The 22821-nt window shown below is 43.7% G+C and overlaps 1 protein-coding gene across 1 annotated transcript in view; it reads right to left on the bottom strand.

Moving 5' to 3' along the window:
* Window positions 1-1988: 1988 nt before the first annotated feature.
* Window positions 1989-22821, bottom strand: part of PHF20L1 (PHD finger protein 20 like 1) — a 2880694-nt gene continuing 2859861 nt past the window's right edge. The window contains exon 26 of the mRNA XM_044066227.1: window positions 1989-3827. Coding sequence (XP_043922162.1) covers window positions 3685-3827 — 143 coding nt within the window. The 3' untranslated portion in view covers window positions 1989-3684. The remainder of the gene's footprint in view (window positions 3828-22821) is intronic.

Here is a 22821-nt window from a genome sequence, read left to right as displayed (position 1 = left end):
GAGGTCTTCGGCCATTTTGAGCATCTGTTTCTTAGGCATGGAGGACTGTCCTGGAGAATGCTGCACTTGCTTCTTTGTCTTTAATGGTGTTTTTGTCCTGGCTGTTGCTTTAATGGTAAGTTGTGAAGGTCTGAAAACACCTTCAGAAGTCGATGCCTGCTCAGCGGCTCCGGACCCATCTGAGGGATTAGTTTCCGTAGGCCCAATACCTTGAGTTTCCAGAGGCCTAGTTGTCTCCACGTGGGAGTCGGAGGTGGCCTGTGGCTCTGAGGTAGCGGGTGTCAGGGGCTGCGAAAGCGCCTCACTGAGAACCGGCGACTGGCCTAGAAGAGGCTTTGTCGGTTTTGGACCTCGGATGCTTGTCTTTATCCTTGTCTTTGCGTTTTTTATAAATTGCAATTGTCGGTTGTTCCGACGGCATTGTATAATTGAACCTTCGGCCAAAGTAGTGCAAAGCAAAATCAAAATGTCGTTTTATAGTACATTTGTTAAATCTAGCACAAAACCGACAACTAATGACATCGTGATCAGGGCCTAGGCATGGAATACAGTAAGAGTGGAAGTCCTTATGAGGTATTTGCTTCCCACAAGAAATACAATTATTAACTTTTTCTGACATTGGTCTGAGGCAAGAAAAAAGTTTCAACGGGTACTTAGCTTTATTGAAGACTTCGGATCTGAAATTCGACTTCGAAAATCTCAGGAGTCGGCCGACCAGCACTTGCGAACTGCTTTTGCTTTGGGCACCGCGCGGCAAGAAAGACTGAAGAAAATGGCGTTGGATGCATCTTATATACCCCTGGCGCACTGACGTCAGGAAAGAGGCGACAGCAACCGACGCCGGACCAAGACTTTGGAACTCTGACCGACTGCGGGACTGCCTGACGGCAGGATAACCCAAGTGTAATGACTGCAGCAGTGTAACACGATGAACATCAAGAAAAAACATTGCTAAACACTCTCAAATCTTGTGAAACACATCTGAAAGCACTAAAATGCAATACATGCTAATTTATATTTTCTTACCTTAATGATCACACCATCTTTAACCACTAATCCTGCAGTTCAGGTCTAGGGCAAGTCAATATCTGGCAATGACAAATGCTTGCTTGTCACCTTCTTTTATCATATTCCCTCATCTCTCTGTCATGCTGTTTACCCTCCAATTCTGTTTCTAGTCTACCACTGGAGTACTCTAAAAATGTTACTGAAATCAGTTTTAATAAAGATGCTACCAGCTTCATCTCCTGGACTGCAGACTATGTCTACCACAAGCGATGAGTCCCATGCACTTGGATACTACTCTCTCACAGCCAGGGACTTGGGGAGTCCTGAAGCTCGCATTGCTGGCTTCTCCCACTCAAACTGAGCTGCATGTCTGGGCAATGTGCTGCATCTATAGCTGACGAGTGGAGCTGCTGAGTTTGAGGACTGCAAGTTATGGTTTTAGGCAGTGACCTACAGGGAGTTCAAGTTAGAAAGTAGGAGGGGAGGTTAAGGGTTAGGAAGAGATCTGGGACTTCAGGCTTAGGAAAGGAAGTGCTATGTTTAGGATAAGGGATCAGAGACAGTTTTAGGATTAGAACTAGGGTTCTGGTAGGACTATGAAAGTTCAGCAGGGCTCGGTAGTGGGAAGGTTAGGTAATTCATTAGGAATGGGCTACTGGGAGTTAGGGCACTTGCCATTTAGAGCAAGTGTGTTGCAAGCTACTAGCACGCAGGTGTTTGTGGTAGTGTCCGGCAAACAACTAACAAAATACTATGTCTCACTACTGCACATATGCCTCCCTCATTTAACTTGAGATTAAACTTGCGGCTCAGTATGTTATACCTGGTGAAATGCTTTTATATGCACCTCTGTGTGGACATAATATACTCTTATTGCCATGCCAGTGTACACCCTGTATTCAATTTGTTTATTCTTGACAAAAGTAAAAGAAAAAATAACACATGTAGGTACAGGCAAGGGACACAGAGAAAAAGCAAAATGAGTGTATACAGAATAGCTTTAATAAACAATCTTACATACAGTACATTACATATAGAACAGTGTGTTTTCAAATTATGTATATTTAAATAATTTTTCAAATGTACAGTGACATACACTGGTATCAAAGGCAAATTCATGTTCTGCTGTCTGCCAGTTCTAAAACATGTTTATACAGATACCAAGAACTGCTAAACAGCCGAGGCATGAATGTTTCAAGTACTGTAAAGCAATGGTTTCAGTTAAATAGCCTCATGTCTCTAACAGTCTTTTTACAATGTTAAAAAAATCTGTACATATATTACTTTCCATTTTGGAAACTATTTTAAAAGGTAGCATGTTTTAACTAACAGCTGTTGAGAAGCTGCCGTTTAATAGCTAACCCTATGTACAAACATGTACATACGTTAGAACTGGTGCAGTCCTAAATCCATGAGTGCTTGTTGTGAAGGAATCTATTAACAGCCAAAGCAGAAAGCTTGACTGCACTGAAATAGCTCCTTTACCGCGTTTCCTTTTCTGTAGTTTAGCAGAATTGTACCTGCTCAGTATTATACTTTCTCTCTCACACCACTCTTCTGGTCAGACAAAAGGTCTCACCAAGCCAGATGTTTCTTAACATTGTAAACTGCAAGAAGAAGAATGAAAACTAAGCGTACCTTTTAAGGCTCCTTTCTGAAACTGTGAATCTGTTAAGTACAACAGTGCTAAACAACAAAAGGTTAAGGGCATTGTGCATAAGTCACTGAGCACCACACGCAAATAAAGTAAACAAACAAAGAAAGGAGAGCGTCCAAAAAATGGCACGGAGCATAGTGGTCCACTATGTATGGTTTCACACAAGCTGTATAGTGCTCAAATGTTAACATCTGGAGGTTTTAAAATTTGGCACATTTATACAAAAGTCAACACCAGTGAGGGACTGAAAGGTTACAAAATGAAAGACTTGTATTTTAAATGTTAACAGAAATATTTCTGAAGTTTTTTTTTTTTTTTAAACTGCAACACCAACAAATCTGAAATAAAAAAAAATATATAGTGTGTTCTTTTACACAACTCAGTTGCATGAAGTGCCACGTACAAGAAAATACTGATATTAAAAATGTGGGCTTTGGGACTTTTAGAATAACTAAAACCCATAACCAACAGGCACACCATCCTTCAGACGAAAAAGGCAAACAGGAAATTCTGTACACAAGCAGCAACTGCAATTCTTCTGACCCCAGTATATACTTACCTATGGCTTAGCTTCTTTAGCTCTCTCTAGGCTGAGAGTTGATCTGTACAGACTCCTGAAAATTATGCTGATAACAGCAACATGAATGGGCACAAGAGTGTAACTGCTAGCAAAGAAAATAAGTATATTGTTCTTGTCTGCATGTATAGTAATACATCTCATATAACTGAGATACTATTTTAAGCCATTACAGAACTAACTCTTCCAGGCTGCACTTGTTATCCTGTTCCAGAATATGAGGATTCTGTATCTGGTTTTGAGTACTGACAGCAAAACTTCCCATCCAAATGACAAAAGACAGTTCACAAGGTACACTTTTGCTAACCTCATGACATATGCCAACAAATTTTCATGGCATTTATCTGAAGAGTTTTTCTTCCAGAGATGGTGTTCAGATGAGTACATCACTCAAGCTCCTCTGAAGGGTTTATTTTTTCTTGCATCAAATTAATTGCTTTTCTCACACTGGGCATAAAGTAGCCATTTGCTGCACCTTTCCCAAATCTGCCAGAAGCTGTTTGATTCGACGTTTTAGTTGTGGAAGCCTTGCCAGTGGTTCTGGGGGTTCCAGCTCTCCAGTGAAATCTAACCAGCTTTCTAAAACTAAACCAAGAGAACAAACTGTTAATTTGCAAAGAAGGCAAAACCTGTACAATAATATGGTATCCATTGTGGTTCTTTATTATTCCTAAGCAGATATAAGCATTAACAAAGAAATTAGAAGTTATGTACTTACCACAACTTGGCATCTGTGTTGTCCATTTTCATTCTTCCTCACAAATGGGTTTAGGATCCAATCCTCGGCTCTGACTTGGCTGCATGCACAAGACTTAGGATCCAGTTACAGAGCTCCTGCCTGTACACAAAATGCTCTAGTCCATCCCCAATGCCTCAGATCAAGATTGCTGCCTAATTTCCCACTATATTATAGAGATAGAAACAGATACAAGGAAAGCATTGAGCCTCAAACCAGGAACTTAAAGGTTCCAATACCATGTAACAGATCCTTCTAGGATTGACAGGGCAGGGGGATTGATGGGAGGGAATGCAAGGAAGAATGAGAATGGACAACACAGATGCCAAGTTTTGGCAAGTACATAACTTCTAAATATGATGCTATCCTTTTCATTCTTCCTCACAAATGAGTCAGAGTCCCCAGCTATGTAGCTCTTGGGGAGGCCCTTACGGAAGGACATGAATGAACACTGTCGAACCAAAGGAAGCTCTGCTTCTGGGAATGTCGTCTAATTTGTAACATGTAACAAAAGTATGAGTCTTTGACCAAGTATCTGCAGTGAAAACATCGTCAATGGAAGTTCTGATGAAAAGGCAGATGAGACGGCCATAGATCTGGTGGAATGACCTTGAGGGGGTCGAGGCAATTGTAATCATTTTTAAGAATAAATCAATGAAATGCAATCAGTAATCTATTTAGCCAAAGTAATCTTAGAAACTGCTGGACCCTAGCGATTAGGGATAAAGGATACAACCAGCTGATCACACTGTCTGAAACTGTTTTGTTCTGTGACGATAAAGTAATTGCTTGTGAACGTCAAAAAAGTGAAGCATGCATTCACCCTTATTTGTAAATTTTGGAAAGAAGACTGGTAATTGTATGGACTGGTTAATGTTAGCCTCCATCACACCACTTTAGGAAGAAAGGAAGGGTTGGTCTATAGAGACATCCTGTCCTTATGAAAAATAATGTAAGGAGGCTTTGGTCAATAATGCCTGAAGCTCAGAAATTCTTTTTGCTGAAGTGAAGGCCACTAAAAAGAATGTTTTCCAAGAAAGACTTCATATCACATTTGTCTGCCAGTTCAAAGGGTTCCTGGGTTATATCCTGAAGGACCACCGTGAGAACCCGAGGAGGACAGGAATCCTTTACTGAGGAGAAAGATTCCTATCATGAAAGCTTTACATAATCTGGATGAAGCCAGAGAGAAGAATTTGTCTCCAGAGTGGAAATTGGAAATGGCTGCCAACTGAAGCTTAATATTACAGAAGCTAGCCCCTTCTTTAAAAAGAGCAGTTAGAAAAAGAAGAATGGCCAAAGTGGGTACTGAAAAAGGATTGATATTCAAATTGGAAGCCCAAAGAGAACATTTTTTCCATTTGCTTCTATAGACGTTATTGGTAGAAGCCTTGTGGGAGGCCAAGAAAATGTCACGAACAGGGGAAGCAAGCTTGGACTGTCTGACTATTAAAGTGGAAAAACCATGCAGTTAGCTTGAGGGCGTGGAGACTGGGATGTTGAATTCCCGATGGATGAGACTGGAGATCCTGAGTGGGTTCCAGTATCCATGGGGGATAACTCAAGTGTGATCAGAGAAAGGGAATCATATCTGACGAGGCCAGAAGGGGGCAATGAGGATGACTAAACTCTTCAGCCTGTGTGCTTTCTGTAAGAATTTAGGGAATCAGAGGAAGAGGAGGGTAAGCACAGAGGAGAACCAGGGGCCAATCATGAATCGGAGCATCTCTAGGTGACTCCACTGGAGGGGGGATCAGAGCGAAGTACTTGCTGCATTTGTTGTTGAGGGGTAACGCAAATAGGTCAAAGCAAGGATGGCCCCAGTGGCTGAAGATCATGTTTGCTACTGACTGAGAGACCACTCGTGAAGAATCAGAATAGACTTGCTGAGTCTGTCTGCCAGCGCATTGGTTTTCCCGGTATGTCCGATGGAATGAGAAAGCGGTCTGAAGAGATCGCCCATTCCCAAACCCTCATGGCCTCTCTGGACAGGAAATAAGAATGGGTTCCCCCTTGTTTACTGATGTACCAGACTACTGAAATGTTGACTGTGTGAATTGTAATAGCCTCCAGAGGGAGAATGTCCTGAAAGCCTTGCAAAACTAGGACTGCTCTCATCTCTAAGACTTTACTATGCAAATTGGTCTCCAAGGGGGACCACGTGCCTTGGACCATCTTTCTGAAGAAATACACCCCCCACACACACACCCCAGTTGGGAAGCATCAGTGGTGACTGTGGCAACTGGGGGAGGAAAGGAGAAAGGCCTGTCCAGATACAGGTCATCGGAATGGATCCACCAGCAAACATGTTTGTCGATTGGAGCGAGTCTTATGAGAAATGATGGGGCGGTTAAAGTATGGACCACTGTACCGCAGAGGGTCCACTGAAGGATTCACATAAAGAAACTTGCTAGAGGTACTAGAAGAATGGAGCTGACATCGACCCAAGAGCTTGTGGTACTAGCTTTGCTGGCAGAGATAGACGAGACAGTATGACTTGCACCTGATTTCAGAGAGATCTGATGCAATAATGAGGTATGGATGCCATCTGAGCTGTAGTATTCATCAGAGTCCCTGTAAATTACAGGGTCTGTACTGTGATCAGATTTGATTTGACATGGTTTACTGAAATGCCTAAGGTGTTGAAAATCTGGAGCAAGTAATCCCTGGATTGTAGAAGCTGATGCTTGGATGGGGTGCTGAGGAATCAATCTTCGAGGTATGGAAACACTTGGAATCCTTTGAGTTTCAAATGAGCTGTTACTGCTGACACACATTTGGTCAACACCCTGGGGCTGTGGTGAGACCAAAAGGCAGAACTCTGAATTGGTAATGATTAGCTCCCAGCCGAAAGCATAGAAATCTCCTGGATCAACTGTCTATTGTGATGTAATAGTATGCATCATGGAGATCCACAGAGTACATCCAGTCATCCTTGCACAGAAGAGGCAGGATGGACTGGACCATAACCATTTGGAACTTCCTCTTTTTTACATATTGGTTCAAGTTGCTTAGATCCAAAATGGGTCTTAGGTCTCCTGTTTTCTTTGGCACTAAAAGAAGGGGGGTAAGTTCCAAATCCTATCTGTTTGGGAGGGACTTCCTGGATGATTTTTTTTTGTAGTAGCTTCATATTTCCTGAGCTGCATCTTCCCTCTGACTGGGTGGAATGTTGAGAAGATTCTTTATTTTTACTGGAGGAGGAAAGGAAAATGCTATGTAGTAACCTCTGGATATGATTCTTAGCACCCATGAATTTATTGTGATACTTGTCTAGGTGTCTACGTGCAAGGAAAAATGACCCCCAACTGCTTCCAGAGGTGGACAGTTGGGCAACACTTCAGGACCTCTGACAGAGCCGGTCAGAAAAGGAGTCTCTGAAACCCTGCTACTGTAGACCCCCCTGTCTCTGGGGAGACTATGTCCATGGAAACCTCCACCTCTGCCTCTAGAGAAAGTGTTCCAGCATTAATCCTGAAAAGGTCCCCGAGACTTTGTGGAACCAAATCTTCTTACCACCCCAATGGTTTCTACAGAATGTACTCTGAGGGGTAGAAAACTTGATTCCTGTCTCAGACAGAATCTTTCCTTCCTGTTCACTATGGGTGAGCATATCCTTAACTGATGGCTCAAAGAAAAAAAAACTATAAAAGCGGGGCACTGACAAAGGATGCCTTGAAGGGTTCAGTAAAGTCACATAGTCTCATCCCGGCATGCCTCCTAATTGTTATGCCTGAACCGGCAGCTCGTAAGGCACCCTCCACTGCATGGGAGATCAGCCTCACTGATGCATTGGAAATGGAAAGAAGAGTAGCCAGTTGTGGAGAATCATTCTTGAGATCCTCCGCAGATATAGACTCGAAAAGAGTATTTGAAAGTTTCTTCATCAAATCTCTCTCCAGACAAATGAAGCATGCCAGGTTGTTTAACGAGCTCAGCATGAACGTAGCTGAGGCATATAAATGCTTTCCAAATCTATCCATTGCTCTGGACTTCCCGTTCGGTGGATGGACAGAGAACCTTTGTTCAGCTAGCTCCTTCTTGGTGGCTGTTACCACAATTATGGCATCAACTGGGATTCCCTTACTCCAGTGGGGTCTATCAGAAAGGGGAACTTAAAACTTGACCCAGTGCTTAGGGATAGACTTGACAGTGTCTGGTTCCTTCCAAGCCCAGCAGGACACCAGGTCAATAAGTTCATCCACCAGGTGGATCATCCAAGACGTAGATGGGCCAGCACCAAAAGCCTCTAGAAACACTGATTCCTCAGGAGAAGAAGACTGGGAAGACCAGCCACCCTTCTGTTTGAGGATCTCGAGGTGGTCTTGAAAGGAGATGTCATCAGGTGGTGATCAGAGGATCCCTCTCACTCATCAAAAATAGGTGTCTTCCATGAGAAACTCCTTGGGCAAGTCTATGTGCCTCCTTTTGCATGTTGTCTTCTGAGGGACCTCTTCCATGGGGTGTTTGAGAGAGGTATTGGAGGAGGGGGTGGATCCCTCTGCAGAACAAATGTGGAGGCTTCCCGGAACTGGCTGACCCTGAGAAGCAGGTCTGATGAGCTCAGACCTAATGAGGGGTGACGGCTGGGATCTGAGGCAAGAGATGATGGCTCTGCGCAAAGAGAAAGCCCTTTTTATGACCTGGAAGGCTGACAGACCCAGGGAAAACTCTTCCCCCCTTCCTCAGAGTGGAAGCCACTGAAGATGGGAGGTCAGGGCTGTCCCCAGATTCCAGCCTTATGGGGAGAATCTATCTGAGCTGTCCACGGCTGAGGCTCCGAAAAGAAGGGATGGATCCGACAAAGTAGGAGCCAAACCCAACCAATCAGACCCGGTGCTGACCTCTCAGATACGAGACTCAAGGGTATCGAGCAGGACTGGTCAGGGACACCATCAGAGTCAAGGAGGGAAGCTTCCTTGGATCCGACACCAAACCTGTCGGGGATCTCGCATCCTGGGATTCCAAAGCTGTGGGTCAGAACGGAGAAGGAGAAAGAATTGACTGGGCGGGTGCATTCATGGATCCAAGAAGGGACGGAGCTGGTAGGACCCCCATCTGGGTGTGAGCTTATCTCCGCATCTTCCTGTCCACATCTGCTTCTGTCAAACTCTTGAAACACCGGGCCGATGCTGTGGATGTTTGTCTGCAATGCTTCCTTGATGTCTGTAACAGCTGTGTACGTAGGGCTGGAGACGCTGGTTTTAGAACGTACTCTGGAGTATGACCTCTACTTGATGGATCCATAGGCTTTTTATCTGAGAAAGAGGTGGAAGGTAATGGGGGGACCCTCACTGGAGAAGAGCCTGTCTGATCCAAGGAAGACTGTGGATCTGAAGGTGGCCCGAAGGACTTTTAATCCAAGAATCTTGGATCCAAAACCTTCCTTACTATTTCTAATGGCTCCAAAGAGGCTCTCAGGGACTTTTGAAGAACACAATGGAGGGGGTTTGAGCCCAAGAAGAAGCCAGCAGTAAACCTTTCAATGTTAATTTGTTGTGCCTGTCCAAGGCCCGAGGGTTATAGGTGGCACAAACAGAACAAGTACAATACAAATGTTCAGCCCCCAGGCAATATACACACTTCTTGTGGGTATCAGAGATGGGAATATTATACCCACAAGAAGTGCACTTCTTAAAACCAGTAGGCTTGTCGGATGTGTTAGTTAGCAAAGTTCAGAATATAATACAATACCAGATTTAACTAGGAGAAGGGCAGTGTAACCCAAGGAGACAATGGGTTTAACACAATCCAGAGAAGTAACTAGAAGATAGCACATTTTTTTGTGAAAACTTAGCAGGAAGGAGAAAATGAAAGACGCGACAAGGAGTAAGAAAAAAAAAGTATCAAGAATGGAACCAAAGTTGGAAAACTGCAGAAAAAGAAAAACCTCCGACGCCAGAGGCAACTAAAGAGGGAGGAAAGAATAGATGATAACACTTAACTAAAGAAGAAAGATTAAGTAGACACTTTATAAAAAATTAGCCTTGCTCGCTCAAGAATCTGTGACGTCCGTCCTACTACGATGGCAGCAAATGAGATCTGAGGAGTTGGGAATAGAATTATGGGTACAGGGAGGAGCTCGAGAACAGGATCTAAAGTCTTGTATATGCGGCCGAGTCAGATCAGAGGATCGGATCCTAGACCCATTTGTGAGGAAGAATGAAAAGGACATCAGATCACAAACTTATACACAGAAATGTTAATATTCTCCAAAACTGTACATGTAACTTTATAGAAGTTGCTCTTCTCTTAGAAGCATGCAGATGAATTGCACACTACCCAGTGTACCCAGTCCCATTTTGCTTAAATAACATGAAATTCCTAACACTACTTTTAATATCATTAATTGTATCGATAATGAGGCCCCAAATGCAGTCAGATCATCAGTAAAAAAAAAAACAAAAAAAAAAAAAATCTAGCAACCCGGCTTACAGGTTTTGGGACTACAAACTCACTCAACTCTTACCTTCAACACAAATCTGATTAATGGCTTTAACCATAGACATAAGAATAAATATCTGTAGTAAAAGGACTGTGTTATGGAAGTGCTTCCTACAGAAGGATGTTGGGTAGATGACAAAAAAACGATTACTGTAGTGCCTTGTCCAGACAGCATGTTGCAAGCAGACATGTACATGAGCATGTTAAAACTAGCACAGTGCATCAATGCTTAAACATAATGAAGAAGAAGCATGGTTCCATAGTGCAGAGAGATAAGCCTTGACCAGGACCCACACAGCCTAAATTCAGTTAGTGTCTTAGGTACTGGAGTAGCCAGGTAGAGAAGGACAGCAGTGACCAGCAAAGGGCTAGAGGATAATGGTGGTCTGACTCACTGTACTGCAAACACTGTTTGGAGGGAAAGTGCCTTGCAGGCAGCAATAGCTGGGGCATGAACGTAGTCCCTATCTTGTTATGTATGTCATAAATTCTACAAGGTGTACATTGAAATGTGCATGCCCTTAGGGAAAGGCATTATACACATCCTTGTATCTTCAAAATTACACATAGCTGCCAAGGGAAGAGGCTATGCAAACATAACACACAGGCATTAATGGTTTCCTTGATGATTCTCTACAATGGTCAGCAATAACAACACTGGAGAAAGATGGACCCAGTTGACTGCAGAAAAGCTGGTAGATAGCAACTTAGTGGAGAAAAAGATTGGAAAAAAAAACTTGTATGAAGAAAATAGTAGTCCTTTACAGCTGAAAAATTAGATATTTTCCCAGAAAAAAGCACTTGGAAAGAAAAAGAAAACTTAAATACAAGTATGCAAAATTAAGAAAATGAATAAACGGTTCCCTTAGAAACAACAGTTACGTTGTTCTTGTATCAGCTGATCTACAAGGGGACCAACACAGATGGGACCACTCCCTGACTCGATTCATTCTTTCCCCTAATCACAATAGGATAATTTTTGGGACAATCCCTTGCCTAGAAGAGCCAGTGTTATAGTATAGAGAGATAAACCGTGACTAGAGCGGACGTGACACAGATTTGATTAGTAGCTCAGCTGTCTGAGGAGCTAGCAGTGGAGGTATAAAGATCCACATCCAGGGAGCGGGGAGCAGCATTCGCCTTGGGCATACTGACATGGCTCCATTTCCCTGGTGAAGACTAGGGGAAAACAAGCGTGAGCTGCTTCACAAGGGTGTGTGGGGCATCTCACTGATGTCAGCCATTGCAGATCTGAGGAGTGGTACTAGGTGCACACAGTGTGTGTGAAAAATAGGGAGAGAACACTTCCTGTAAGTAGTACGACAATGCCTCAACAGTCATCGATCTTCTCACTGGCCCTAGACATGGGTCAAGTACAGCTCAGGGGAAGCCAAGTCTGATCTAGTAGACACAGTTGAGGAGAGGAACTGGAGATAGCTAAAAACGGGAAAAAGATCCCTTGTCTGGGACATGAACAATCACAGCTGCATCTAGTCAGTAAATGCCCAACCACTAGGGTGTACTCATAACGCAAACAAAAACAAAAGAAAGAAAATATATTACCTGCACTTCTACCATGCAATACATAAACACATAACTGTCTAACTTGCAATGAACTCAGACAGCTAAGGCTGGAGAGAAGTGCCATCAAAACACACAGGGTTGACAGTAAAGTATTTATGACCAAACAACTGGGAAATTGAAGAATTACTGCTGCCTCCCTAAATTAAAGCTTTTGCTTCAGGTAAAACCTGAAGTGCTACTGTGTACTTAATGTTTGAAGTGGTATCTCTGCCACAGTTTCAGCAACATAAATGGACTGGTTAGGGGCAGTTTGTTGGTTAGGGACAGTTTGATACATTCATGATCATTCACTCCTGCTTCATCAGCAGGATCTTGTTGTCTTGTTAGACTCTGCCATACATTTTTTTGTATCAGAAGCTAGAGAATAAGATGCTTTCACTGTACTTCATATTCTCTCAGCATCTCAGAAGAGGCACTGTACTCAATGACTGGTCTGATAAAAGTTGAGTACAGAAGAACAATGATCTCCTTGGAACTGGATTCTATGCCCTTACTTATAAATTGTATAACACAGAATGTTTTTCTCCCCACAGTATACACATGGGTGTCAAGTCAGGTTGCTGTCAGAATGGTTCCCAGATCCCAGAGGTTGCTGTCAGCAATGGTTCCAAGATCCCTGATCAGTGGGTCTACTTTTATGGGTGTATTATCAATGTAGCAATTTCCAAGGGAACCATATTTCCAAAGGATACTATTATGCATTGAGTTTTAGCACCAGTTTTGCCTGTGTCAGGCCCTCCTGAAGGGTATCGATGTCTTTAGGGGATTTAATGACAGCACTTAGTTTGCAGACTACAAAACTTGGTCAGCTACTGGTCTTGATATTTACTTTGATGTCAGAGAAGTAAATGCCAAAAGTGTAAGGCCCCAGCACAAATCCCTGTGGGACTCCACTAATGACTGGCCACTTTGTGGAGGTGGATTCTCCTTATCCTAACTTCATATGTCCTATCAATGAGCCAGCTAGCTACCACTAGGGGATGTATGAGTTTATGCCCAATTTTGTAAGTTAATCTACAATGCCCAAGTGAGACACTGTGTTGAATGCCTTGGCCAGGCCAAAGTAGGCAGTGTGCACTGTTTTCTCATCATCACTAGCTTTAGGGACCTTCTCAAAGAAGTCCAACAGGTTAAGTTGGTTAAATAGTTTAAACTGTTAATTGTATAATCTATGAGTTTACATAGCTGATTGGGCATTGCACAAACTCTCCTATAGCCAATTATTATAAGGTCACAGAGTACTACTGTAGGTACCTACCAGTGTGGTAGATGTAGTTTTTGTAAATTTATATATACTGATAAGTCAATTATTCACCCTTTACATAAAAAGAAGTTATGTTTTACCATAACGTTCCATCTGTGTTGTTGATCTTTGTTCATTCATTACTGATGGGTTATCGGTTCCGTCCTCAGAACCGAGCCGGCCTTATATCAAAGCTCACGTCAGCCAAAAACTCTCAAGCCAAGATCCTACCCAGAATGCTCTGCTACCTCAGATGGAGTTTGCAAGTTGATAGACAAAAGTAAAGGCTACCTCTGGTCATAACAGACCTACAGTAAAGGCGTATATGAGATCAACCAAGAACCTCCGAAGGGGGACGGAGGGTGGGGAGTAATGAATGAAGATCAACAACACAGATGGAACGTTATGGTAAGACATAACTTCTTTATCTGATGTTATCTGATGTTAATCTTCGTTCATTCCTTACTGATGGGACAGACTCCCCAGATACCTGTATCCCTGGGTGGCCCTCATGGAAGGACATAACTCAGCACCATGGAGCCAAAAGAAGCTCTACCTCTGGAGGCCAAATCCAATTTGTAATGAAAGATTGAAGTATGAGGATTGGCCCAAGTTGCAGCTGAGCAAATATCATTGAGGGCAGCCCTAGCGTGGAAAGCTGCTGAAGTTGCCATAGACCTTATAGAATGTGCTTTCACTCTGTGAGGCAAGGTGATATTGTTATTGTTGTAGATAAAAGTAATGCAATTTCTCAACCATGACACCAATGTACCTTTTGAGACAGGATGACATACTCTTGGTCCAGAAAAAGCTAGAAATAGTTTATCTGATTTACGGGTAGATTTTGTTCTGTCCAGATAGAATCGTATTTGCCTATGAACATCCAGGGAGTGGAGGCAATACTCTCCCTTGTTAGAATGTTTAGGAAAAAATACTGGAAGGTCAATAGACTTACTGACTGACTGACAGACCGCTCTGACACCACTTTCGTTAAGAAGGAAGAATTGGTTCTCAGTGATACTCTATCCTTATGGAAGATAAGGTAGGGACATTTAATGAAGAAGGCTTGAAGTTCTGACAAACATCTGGCTGATGTGATTGCCACCAGAAAAAAAGTTTTCCAAGAGAGGTACTTTAAATCACATGAAGATACAGGTTCAAAAGGGGGAGCTGTTAGGGCTTGTAGGACCAAGGCCAAATTCCAAGGTTGTACTGGTTCTCTAAAGGGAGGTTTTAGGTGAAGAACCCCCTTCAAGAAAGTTTTACAGAATCTATGTGACATGAGTGAAACCAATGTGGAAATTTGAAATGGCAGCTAAATGAACACAAATAGTAGAGGCAGACACCCCAGAGTGGAAAAGATGTGATAAGTAATCCAGAACCACCAAAACTGGGGCTGACAAGGGGTCAAATTATTTATTCGCTGCCCATAAAGAAAACCTTCTCCATTTAATGAGATAGATTTGTCTGGTGGATGATTTACGAGATGCAATAAGAATATTGAGCACTGGGGATGAGAGGTTATCTTGCCTGGCAATCATTGGAAGTGGAGAAACCAAGCTGTCAGCTTCAGGGTTGTTAGACTGGGGTGAGTCAGACCCTGTGGATGGGAGATCAACGCTGGGGATGGACTGAGGATCCATGGTTGATCTTGCAGGTGAGGCCAGAGGAAGAGGAACCAGACTTCTCGAGGCCAATATGGAGCAATGATGATCACTTTGCTTTTCAACTGCCATGCTTTCTTCAGAAATTAAGAGATGAGGGGAGAGGAGGGTAAGCATAAAGTAGACCAGAGGGCCAAGCGTGGACTAGAGCATCTCTCGGTGACTGTCCCCAAGGGGGAAACAGGGCAAAATAGTTGCTGCACTTGTAGTTGGTTGGGGAGGCGAATAGGTCGCAGCAAGGCTGGCCCAGACGGTTGAAAAATGTTGCTACTATCACAGGGTCGAGGGACCACTCGAGGTTGTAGAATGCACCTGCTCAACTTGTCCACTATCACACTGGAGCTCCTGGGAATGTGCGTTGCAATTAGAAAGTGGTTGGAAGCAATCGCCCATTGCCATATTCTCAAGGCCTCTCAGCATAATGGGTAAGATCTGGTGCCCCCTTGCTTGTTGATGTACCAGATCACTGACATGATGCCTGACTGGATTGCAACAGTCCCTGATGGAAGGATGGAATGGAATGCTTGCAACGCTAGTAGCACTGCCCTCAGTTCCAGAACATTGATATGCAAAAGGGCCTCTGTCTCCGACCAGGTGCCTTGGACCGAGCTTCCCTGACATAGGCCCCCCCACCCCATAAGTGAGGCATCTGTGGTCACCACAGCCTTCAGTTGCTGGGGGCTGAAAGGGTGAGACCACTGATGGGTGTTTTGAGACATCCACCAGAGCAAATATTGCTTGCATCTCTGAGTTACACTTATCTGAAAAGACAAAGGGTGTTGTAGAGGGCACCACTGAGTGAGGAGCAACCACTGGAGAAGTCTCATGTGGAATCTGGCCAGAGGAAAAATGGTGATCGAGGCTGCCATTGACCTCAAGAGTTGGAGTATGGACCGAGCGGAAGATTTGTGGTGGCAGAGCAGTGGCTGAACCTGTTGTCTTATTCTTTAAAGTCTGTGATCCGGAAGAGATGCTGTGCAATTCTTCATGTCCAACAGTACCCCGATGAATTCTAAAGACTGTGTTGGGTTCGTGTTGGACTTGTCCCATTTTATACTGATTTCCAGGCATTGTGCTGTGAGGCGAGTGTAGTCTAGGGCTTCTTCCAGTAGGCGCTTGGTGGGGGCGGTGAGGAGCCAGTTGTCTAGATATGGAAATGCCTGGAATCCTTGAAGTCGCAGGTGAGCGATGACCACTGCCATGCATTTGGTGAACACTCTGAGGGCTGTAGAGCGACTGAAAGGCAGTGCTCGAAATTGGTAGTGACTGGCTCCAATGCGGAACCGGAGGTATCTTCTTGAGTGCTTGTCCATTTTTATATGGTAATACACATCTTGAAGATCAACAGAGCACATCCAATCGTCTTCTTCCAGAACAGGAAGGACAGACTGAACCGAACCGTGACCATCCAGAATTTCTCTATTTTTACAAATTTGTTCAGTGTGCTGAGATCCAGAATTGGTCTCCAGTCCCCTGTTTTTTTTGGCACCAAAAAGAACCTTGAGTAAAAACCGGATCCTATCTGGTCTGGGGGGACCATGTCGATGAATCTTTTGTAGCAGCTTTTGGATTTCGTGTGCTGCTGCTTCCCTTTGACTGGGTGGAATGTCGGATAAGACTCTGGATGAGGTTGGCCAGAGATGAAAGGGGATGCAATAGCCTCTGGATATTATCTGTTGTACCCAAGAGTCGGTGGTTATGTTTCGCCAGGCAGTGGGGTACAAGGAAAAACTACCCCCGACCACTTCCAGAGGTGAGCAGTCGGGCAACGCTTCATGAGTGTTGATAGGGTTGGCCAGAGAAAGAATCTCTGGAACACTGGTTCCGCAGACCTCCTCTGCCCCAAAAGGGACATCTTCCATTGGAGTTCCTCTAGGGGAGAACTCAGCATGTGTGTCACGGAAAGAGCCTTGTGATTTCCTGTGCCACATCTCCCCACTCCTCTGATTTCTGGAGTAGAATCTTTGAGGAGTGGAGTGTCCGACACCAATGGCAGATAGGGTCTTGCCATCTTGTTCGCACCTTGTCAGCGTATCTTTAACTTTAGGGCCAAAGAAGTGGCCTCGATGGGGGCATTCATAAAGGAAGCCTTAAAGGAGTCCACAAAGTCACAAACATGCATCCAGGCATGTCGTCTTCTGACTATACCTGCACCTGCCACTCTAGTCGCTCCTTCCATTGTGTGTGAAATAAGATGCATGGAAGAATTGGATAAGGATTCTAGGGTGGCTATCTGAGAAGCTACATTGTCATGGAGCTCATCAGAAACAGCTTCTGCCAAGGTTTCAGAGAGCTGATTGATAAAATCCCTCTGGAGCCTTGTAAAGTGTGCCAAATAGTTCAAGGACCTTACGGCGAAGGTCGATGAAGCAAACACACACTTCCCTAGTCTGTCTATCGCCCGGGCCTCCTTGTTGGGCGGATGGACAGTCTGGCTTTCTGCCAAGTCTTTCTTGGTTGCAGCTGCCACCACAATGGCATTCACTGGAAGACCTTTTGACCAATGGGGATGCTCAGCTGGGGGAGATAAGATCTTGTCAGGCCTCCTCGGTATAGCTTCCACGGTGTCAGGAGCCTTCCAAGCACGCTGGACAAGCTCATCAGCCGGCAGGTAACCCAGGAGGTAGGGGGCCGGGCAAGAAAGGCCTACAGGAATATGGATTCCTCTGAGGAAGGATTAGAGGGACTTCCAGTCACCCCTCCATCTAAGGATCTTGAGGATGTCACCAAGGGACACCTCATCAGAGGGTGACCGTGGGGACCCACCCCAGTCATCAAAGTCTATATCTTCGGTCAAAGACTCCTCAGTGGAGTCCATGTGCTTTCTCTTGCACGAAGCCGTGCGAGGTACTTCCTCAGTGGGGAGTTCTAGGGAAGACTGCAAAGAGGGGGTCTCCTGAGGGGGAGAAACCTGAGGCTCTTGTGCCCAGTGGTTATGGCTTGTGAGAGTTACGGCACAGAGGGTGGAGAGGACTCCGACATGGGGGGTTTGCCAGTGGAGGCAAGCTCCCTCTCCATGGCCTAAAAGGCTGGTCCACCCAAAGAGGGATGTGAGCTCCGACGAGCCGACCCCCAGACCAGGAGTCTCAAGAGGGCTGTAAAGCATGAGAGAGGGAGGGAGGATTCTTGGAGGGTGCCATAGAAAAAAATCGGCGTGGAACCAAAAATGCCCTCCCGCATGGCACAGCCAATAGCCTAAGAAGAGCTCAATGCCCAGTGCAACAAGGGCCAGAAGACTATTTTGGCTCCAAAGTGAGGTCCACTATTGGGGTCAGAGGGAGGGAAGCTGCTGTCGGAGGAAGGGGCTTTGATGCTTGCGTGGAAGTCGAAGGAGGAGTGTATGTTGGAGTTTGAGGAGAAATACGTTCACTTGAATGAGGGAACATAGGTTTAAACAGTTGAGAGAGACCCCTGGCCACAAGCAACTGGTCAACAAGCCACAACACATCTTGTTCAGAGAGGCTCCTGTTCGACCTCACAGAGAAACCTGAAGGTGATTCTGGCCATTCTAGAAAAGGTCTATATTGGCTACCAACAAACGGCTCCAAAGGAGAGTACTTGGTCCTTGCTAGTTCGAGTGGTGCAGAGCCCGGAACAGAGGATGTCTGCACCGAGGAAAATGGTGTTGAGATAGGCTGCGTCAACAAAGGCAACGTCATAGAATTTGATCTGCATCGTAAAGGCAAGTGTCTGTGCCGATGAGGAAGATGTCTGCACCGGTAAAAATGACGGTGCCGAAAAGGACTGCACCAAAGAGCATGTTGGTGCCGAAGGTGTCTGCACCGTGGCAGATAGTATTGTTAAACTCGGGGCCGAAGGAGATTGCACCAACGGTGCTGAAGGAGACTGTACCTGCAGAGACGATGCTGGTAAAGGCTACGACGAAACTGTCGGAGCCATAAGTGTCTGCACCGGGAACTCCGATGCCGATAAAGAGGACATAGGTGGAGCAAGAATCAACTGGGGCAGTGTTGTGCCTGGAGCCGAAAGGGTAACAGGTGGCAGCACCGGACTAGCAATTTCTACTTACTTATGAGTCAACTCCCTGCGATCTCCAGAGGGAGATGAAGTAAGCGACCTCGATGAAGGAGAAGAACGCCTCTTATGGGGTTTAGCAGGAGGGGGTGAGCCCTCCGACCCAGAGATAGCCTCCCAGAAAGGAGATTTGAGGAGACCTTTAAGGATCAACTTATTCTTTCGTTGAGAGTCCTGGTTGAAAAATTTCTACAAATCCCACACGGGGGATCCACTGTAAGGTGGGAGACATTCAAGCAAGAGACACATAAATCATGGCCATCAGAAAGCGGTAACTTATGGCCGCAATCCTTACACTGTTTGAAACCAACACTACTTTTCTTGTCCAACATAATGATGTGGAGAAGAACGACAGTACCAAGAGTAAAGAAGGTTACCCAGAAGGGTAAGAAGAGAGAGAGAAGGAAGGATTACCAATGATGGTAATGAAGAATTACCTCAAAGGTAAGAAAAAGGGAAAGAAACTATGGGGAGACAGTCTTAAAGATACGATAAGGTAGAAGTATAGTAAAAATAACTGATTGAAAAACCTTTTAAAGTATAAATATATAAACTGTCAGAAATGACTCACTTAGCTGAGAGAGAGTGGCTTGACATGGCTGTACAGCAACGTGACAAACGGGATCTAGGGTAACATGGAGCAGAGCATTCTGGGTAGGATATGGGCTTGAGAGTTTTTGGCTAATGCGAGCTTGATATAAGGCCGGCTTGGTTCCGAGGATGGAACCGATAACCCATCAGTAAGGAACGAAGATTAACATAATCAGATTTCTTGTTTTGTTCTTAGGGCATATGGCAGTTACAATACTAGAAATTTGTCTAAATGCTGCAAGTGTTAAGCATTTTATACAGGGAAAAACTAATCAGCGGCTAAAGGACAGAATATGTAGTCATCTGTCTGAAATAAGAAGGGGGTAGAAAATAAATGCATTGTTTAGACATATACAGAACACACACAGCACTCATGTTTAAATTTATGAAGTATTTCTCCACAACTTCGTGGTGGAGACATACGAATTCATACTGAAAATTAAGAAAATAAATCGATTTCACGTTTTAGATCACACCATCCCCCAGGGTTAAATGATGTTAGTATTAAGTCAGTGTTGAAATATTTACATAATAAAGTAAAAAAGGTTTTAATTTGTATAATAATATTTTTTTTTATTTAATTGAGTGATGTTTAACTACTTAACTGTTTTTGTAGCTATATGACCCACTGTGTGCATTTAAGTAGTGATTTTAATATGGTTGTTATTGCCTGAAAAAGCGTTTTATACATGAAAGTTTTACTAGCAGTATTAAAGGTTTTTTTCTATATGGCTCATGGTTCCTGACTACTTTGTTACTACATGTATTATTAGGCTTGCCACTGTTCCACTTTTTGTTTGTGATGTCTAGTAGCCTCTACTGCACACTGATAACACACTACATGATGTGATCCCATTTGGCACAACAGCTCAGTGTTCACACTACACTTTTACCCATCTATTTCAATTTGTAAAAATACTAATCAACTCTTTTAAAACTTTCTGTGCACTTACACAGGCTGCTCTTATGTTTTTCTCCCATTTGAATAACTTATTTCCCCTAGCAGCAAAACCAAGAAAAAAAAGAAAGTGGTTTATTTCCCCAACCCAGAGTTTTCCCATGTAAGGCTCAATTTCAAAGATTGCTTCTGAAGTCATACAACACCCTGCTTGAGTGATACTCACTCTGCTTGCTCCTGTACTCTACCCCCAATTTTCACTTACCCCCACTTACACTATATAAACTTGCTAAACTCCACCCAACAAACACCAACCAATCACATGCACAGTAGTCAACACTCCCACTTCCTGTACACACAAGTAAATACTGCATTATTTCTTCTTTCTCCTTCCACTTCTTACAAATTACCTCCTGCCTTCCCTTCCTTTCTTACACATCACTTCTCCTGCCAGCTCTTACTCATCACTTCCTGCCTTCCCCCACCCATTATTACACAATTTCCTAAACATTAACACTTTACTCCACCTCAAATAGAAGATGACAGCTTTCTTGACATTCTTCAACTACACTTCTCCCTTTCACTATAGCTGTTCTACATTGCATCCTTTCCCTTGCTTCATCCACAAAAACACGTACAGACAAGTCTTCTCCACCTTTTCTCAACCTTCCCCAACAGGTACTCTTCCTTCCTTAATAGACTTGCACAGAACTACTTGCATGTATTGCCACCTACTACCCCTTATCACCACCTGAATATCCCACATTTATCCTGCTTCGTTTTCATTTATCTACCCTATTCTTCTTCCTATTGCAATCAAAACAAGCACAGTTTCAACTTCTTGCTAAATAGCATTTGTGCTAAACCCCCACTCACCACAAACTATCTTACATAACAAAGACAGCAATCCTAACAGCATAAAACTTGTACAAATTTTCACCTCTCACAAAAACTTTCACATTTCCTCCACTCTCCTTATACCACATACATCCACTCACTTATGTTTTTTATTCATTATGCTCATTTTTCAACTCGTTAAGACTATGTCTCCTAATCCTACTCATACAATTTACCTCAATCCATACACACCTCTCTCACCCCCAAACTAATGTGTTGGAAAATAAAACATATTTTACACAATCTCCCGTAACCTACACTGTATCACAAACTTTCTCCATAAAAAAGTTAAGTATTTACCACAACGTTCTATCTGTATTGTTGGTTTTTCATTTCTCCTCACATATGGGTTCAGATCCGACTCAGCCGTTACTAAGCTAGTGGCAACCAAAAAGCTCTTGGACACCTCCCTTTACCCACAATGAACTTCTCCCTGTTACTTCAGATCTTGTTTGCTAGGATCATTCCCAGAAGGAAAAACAGACAGAAATTTTTATATGAAAGGATTGTAAGGAGACAGTTGCTGGACTATGGAGAAGATGCCATCAAATGAACTTCTCATTCTACCAGAAACAAAAGGTTGGGGGCTTGGAGGGAGGCATTGTGAGGTGAAATAAAAAATCAGCAATATAGATGGAACATTATGGTAAGTACATAACTTCTTTATCAGACATTGTCAATTTTTTATTTCGTCCTCACATATAGGACACAGCCCCCAGCTACCTTCATCCTGGGTGGACTCATGGAATATTCCTCAGAACCAATGAACCAAAGTAGGCTCTTCCCCTGGAGACCAAATCCAACTTGTAATGAGCGATAAAGGTATGGTGATTTGCCCAAGTGGCTGCAGCACAAGATTCATCCATGGATGCATTACTCTGAAAAACTGCTGACGTAGCCATGGCCCTAGTTGAATGAGCCCAGACAGGTCTGGGAAGAGCTACACCTTGTTTGGTAAAGATGAAAGTAATGCAATCAGACAGCTATTTTGCTAGAGTAATCATGGACACTGGTAGGCTCTTTCTCGGGCTGAGAAGGAAATTAACCCTTGATCTGCCTTCCTAAATTCCTTTATCCTGTGCAGATAAGAATGTAATTGTCTACGGACATCCAACAGATGTGATACGTATTCACCTTTATTAGTGAAGTTAGGAAAGAAAACGGGCAAGTTAATGTTTTCATTTATATTAGTCTCACAAACATCTTTAGGCAAAAAGGAAGGGTTGGTGAGCATGGAAACCCTGTCTTTATGGAAAATCAGGTATGGAGGCAGGGAGGATAAGGCCTGAATTTCTCATATTCTTCTAGCTGAAATGATGGCCACTATGAAAATGGTCTTCCAAGACAAAGATTTCATATCACATGCTGCTGCAAGTTCAATCCAGGGTTGAAATATGAAACGTAGCACCAAGTTAAGGTCCCAAGGAGGAGGGAATCTTTGTGCAGGGGCCTTAGTAATAAAGTCCTTTTCAAGAAAGTCTTGCAAA

The sequence above is a fragment of the Protopterus annectens genome, chromosome 3.part1 (genome assembly GCF_019279795.1).
Source record: "Protopterus annectens isolate FY-2018-M chromosome 3.part1, PAN1.0, whole genome shotgun sequence".
In the NCBI taxonomy this organism is placed as follows: domain Eukaryota; kingdom Metazoa; phylum Chordata; order Ceratodontiformes; family Protopteridae; genus Protopterus; species Protopterus annectens.
This window is presented reverse-complemented; position numbering and strand designations above follow the sequence as displayed.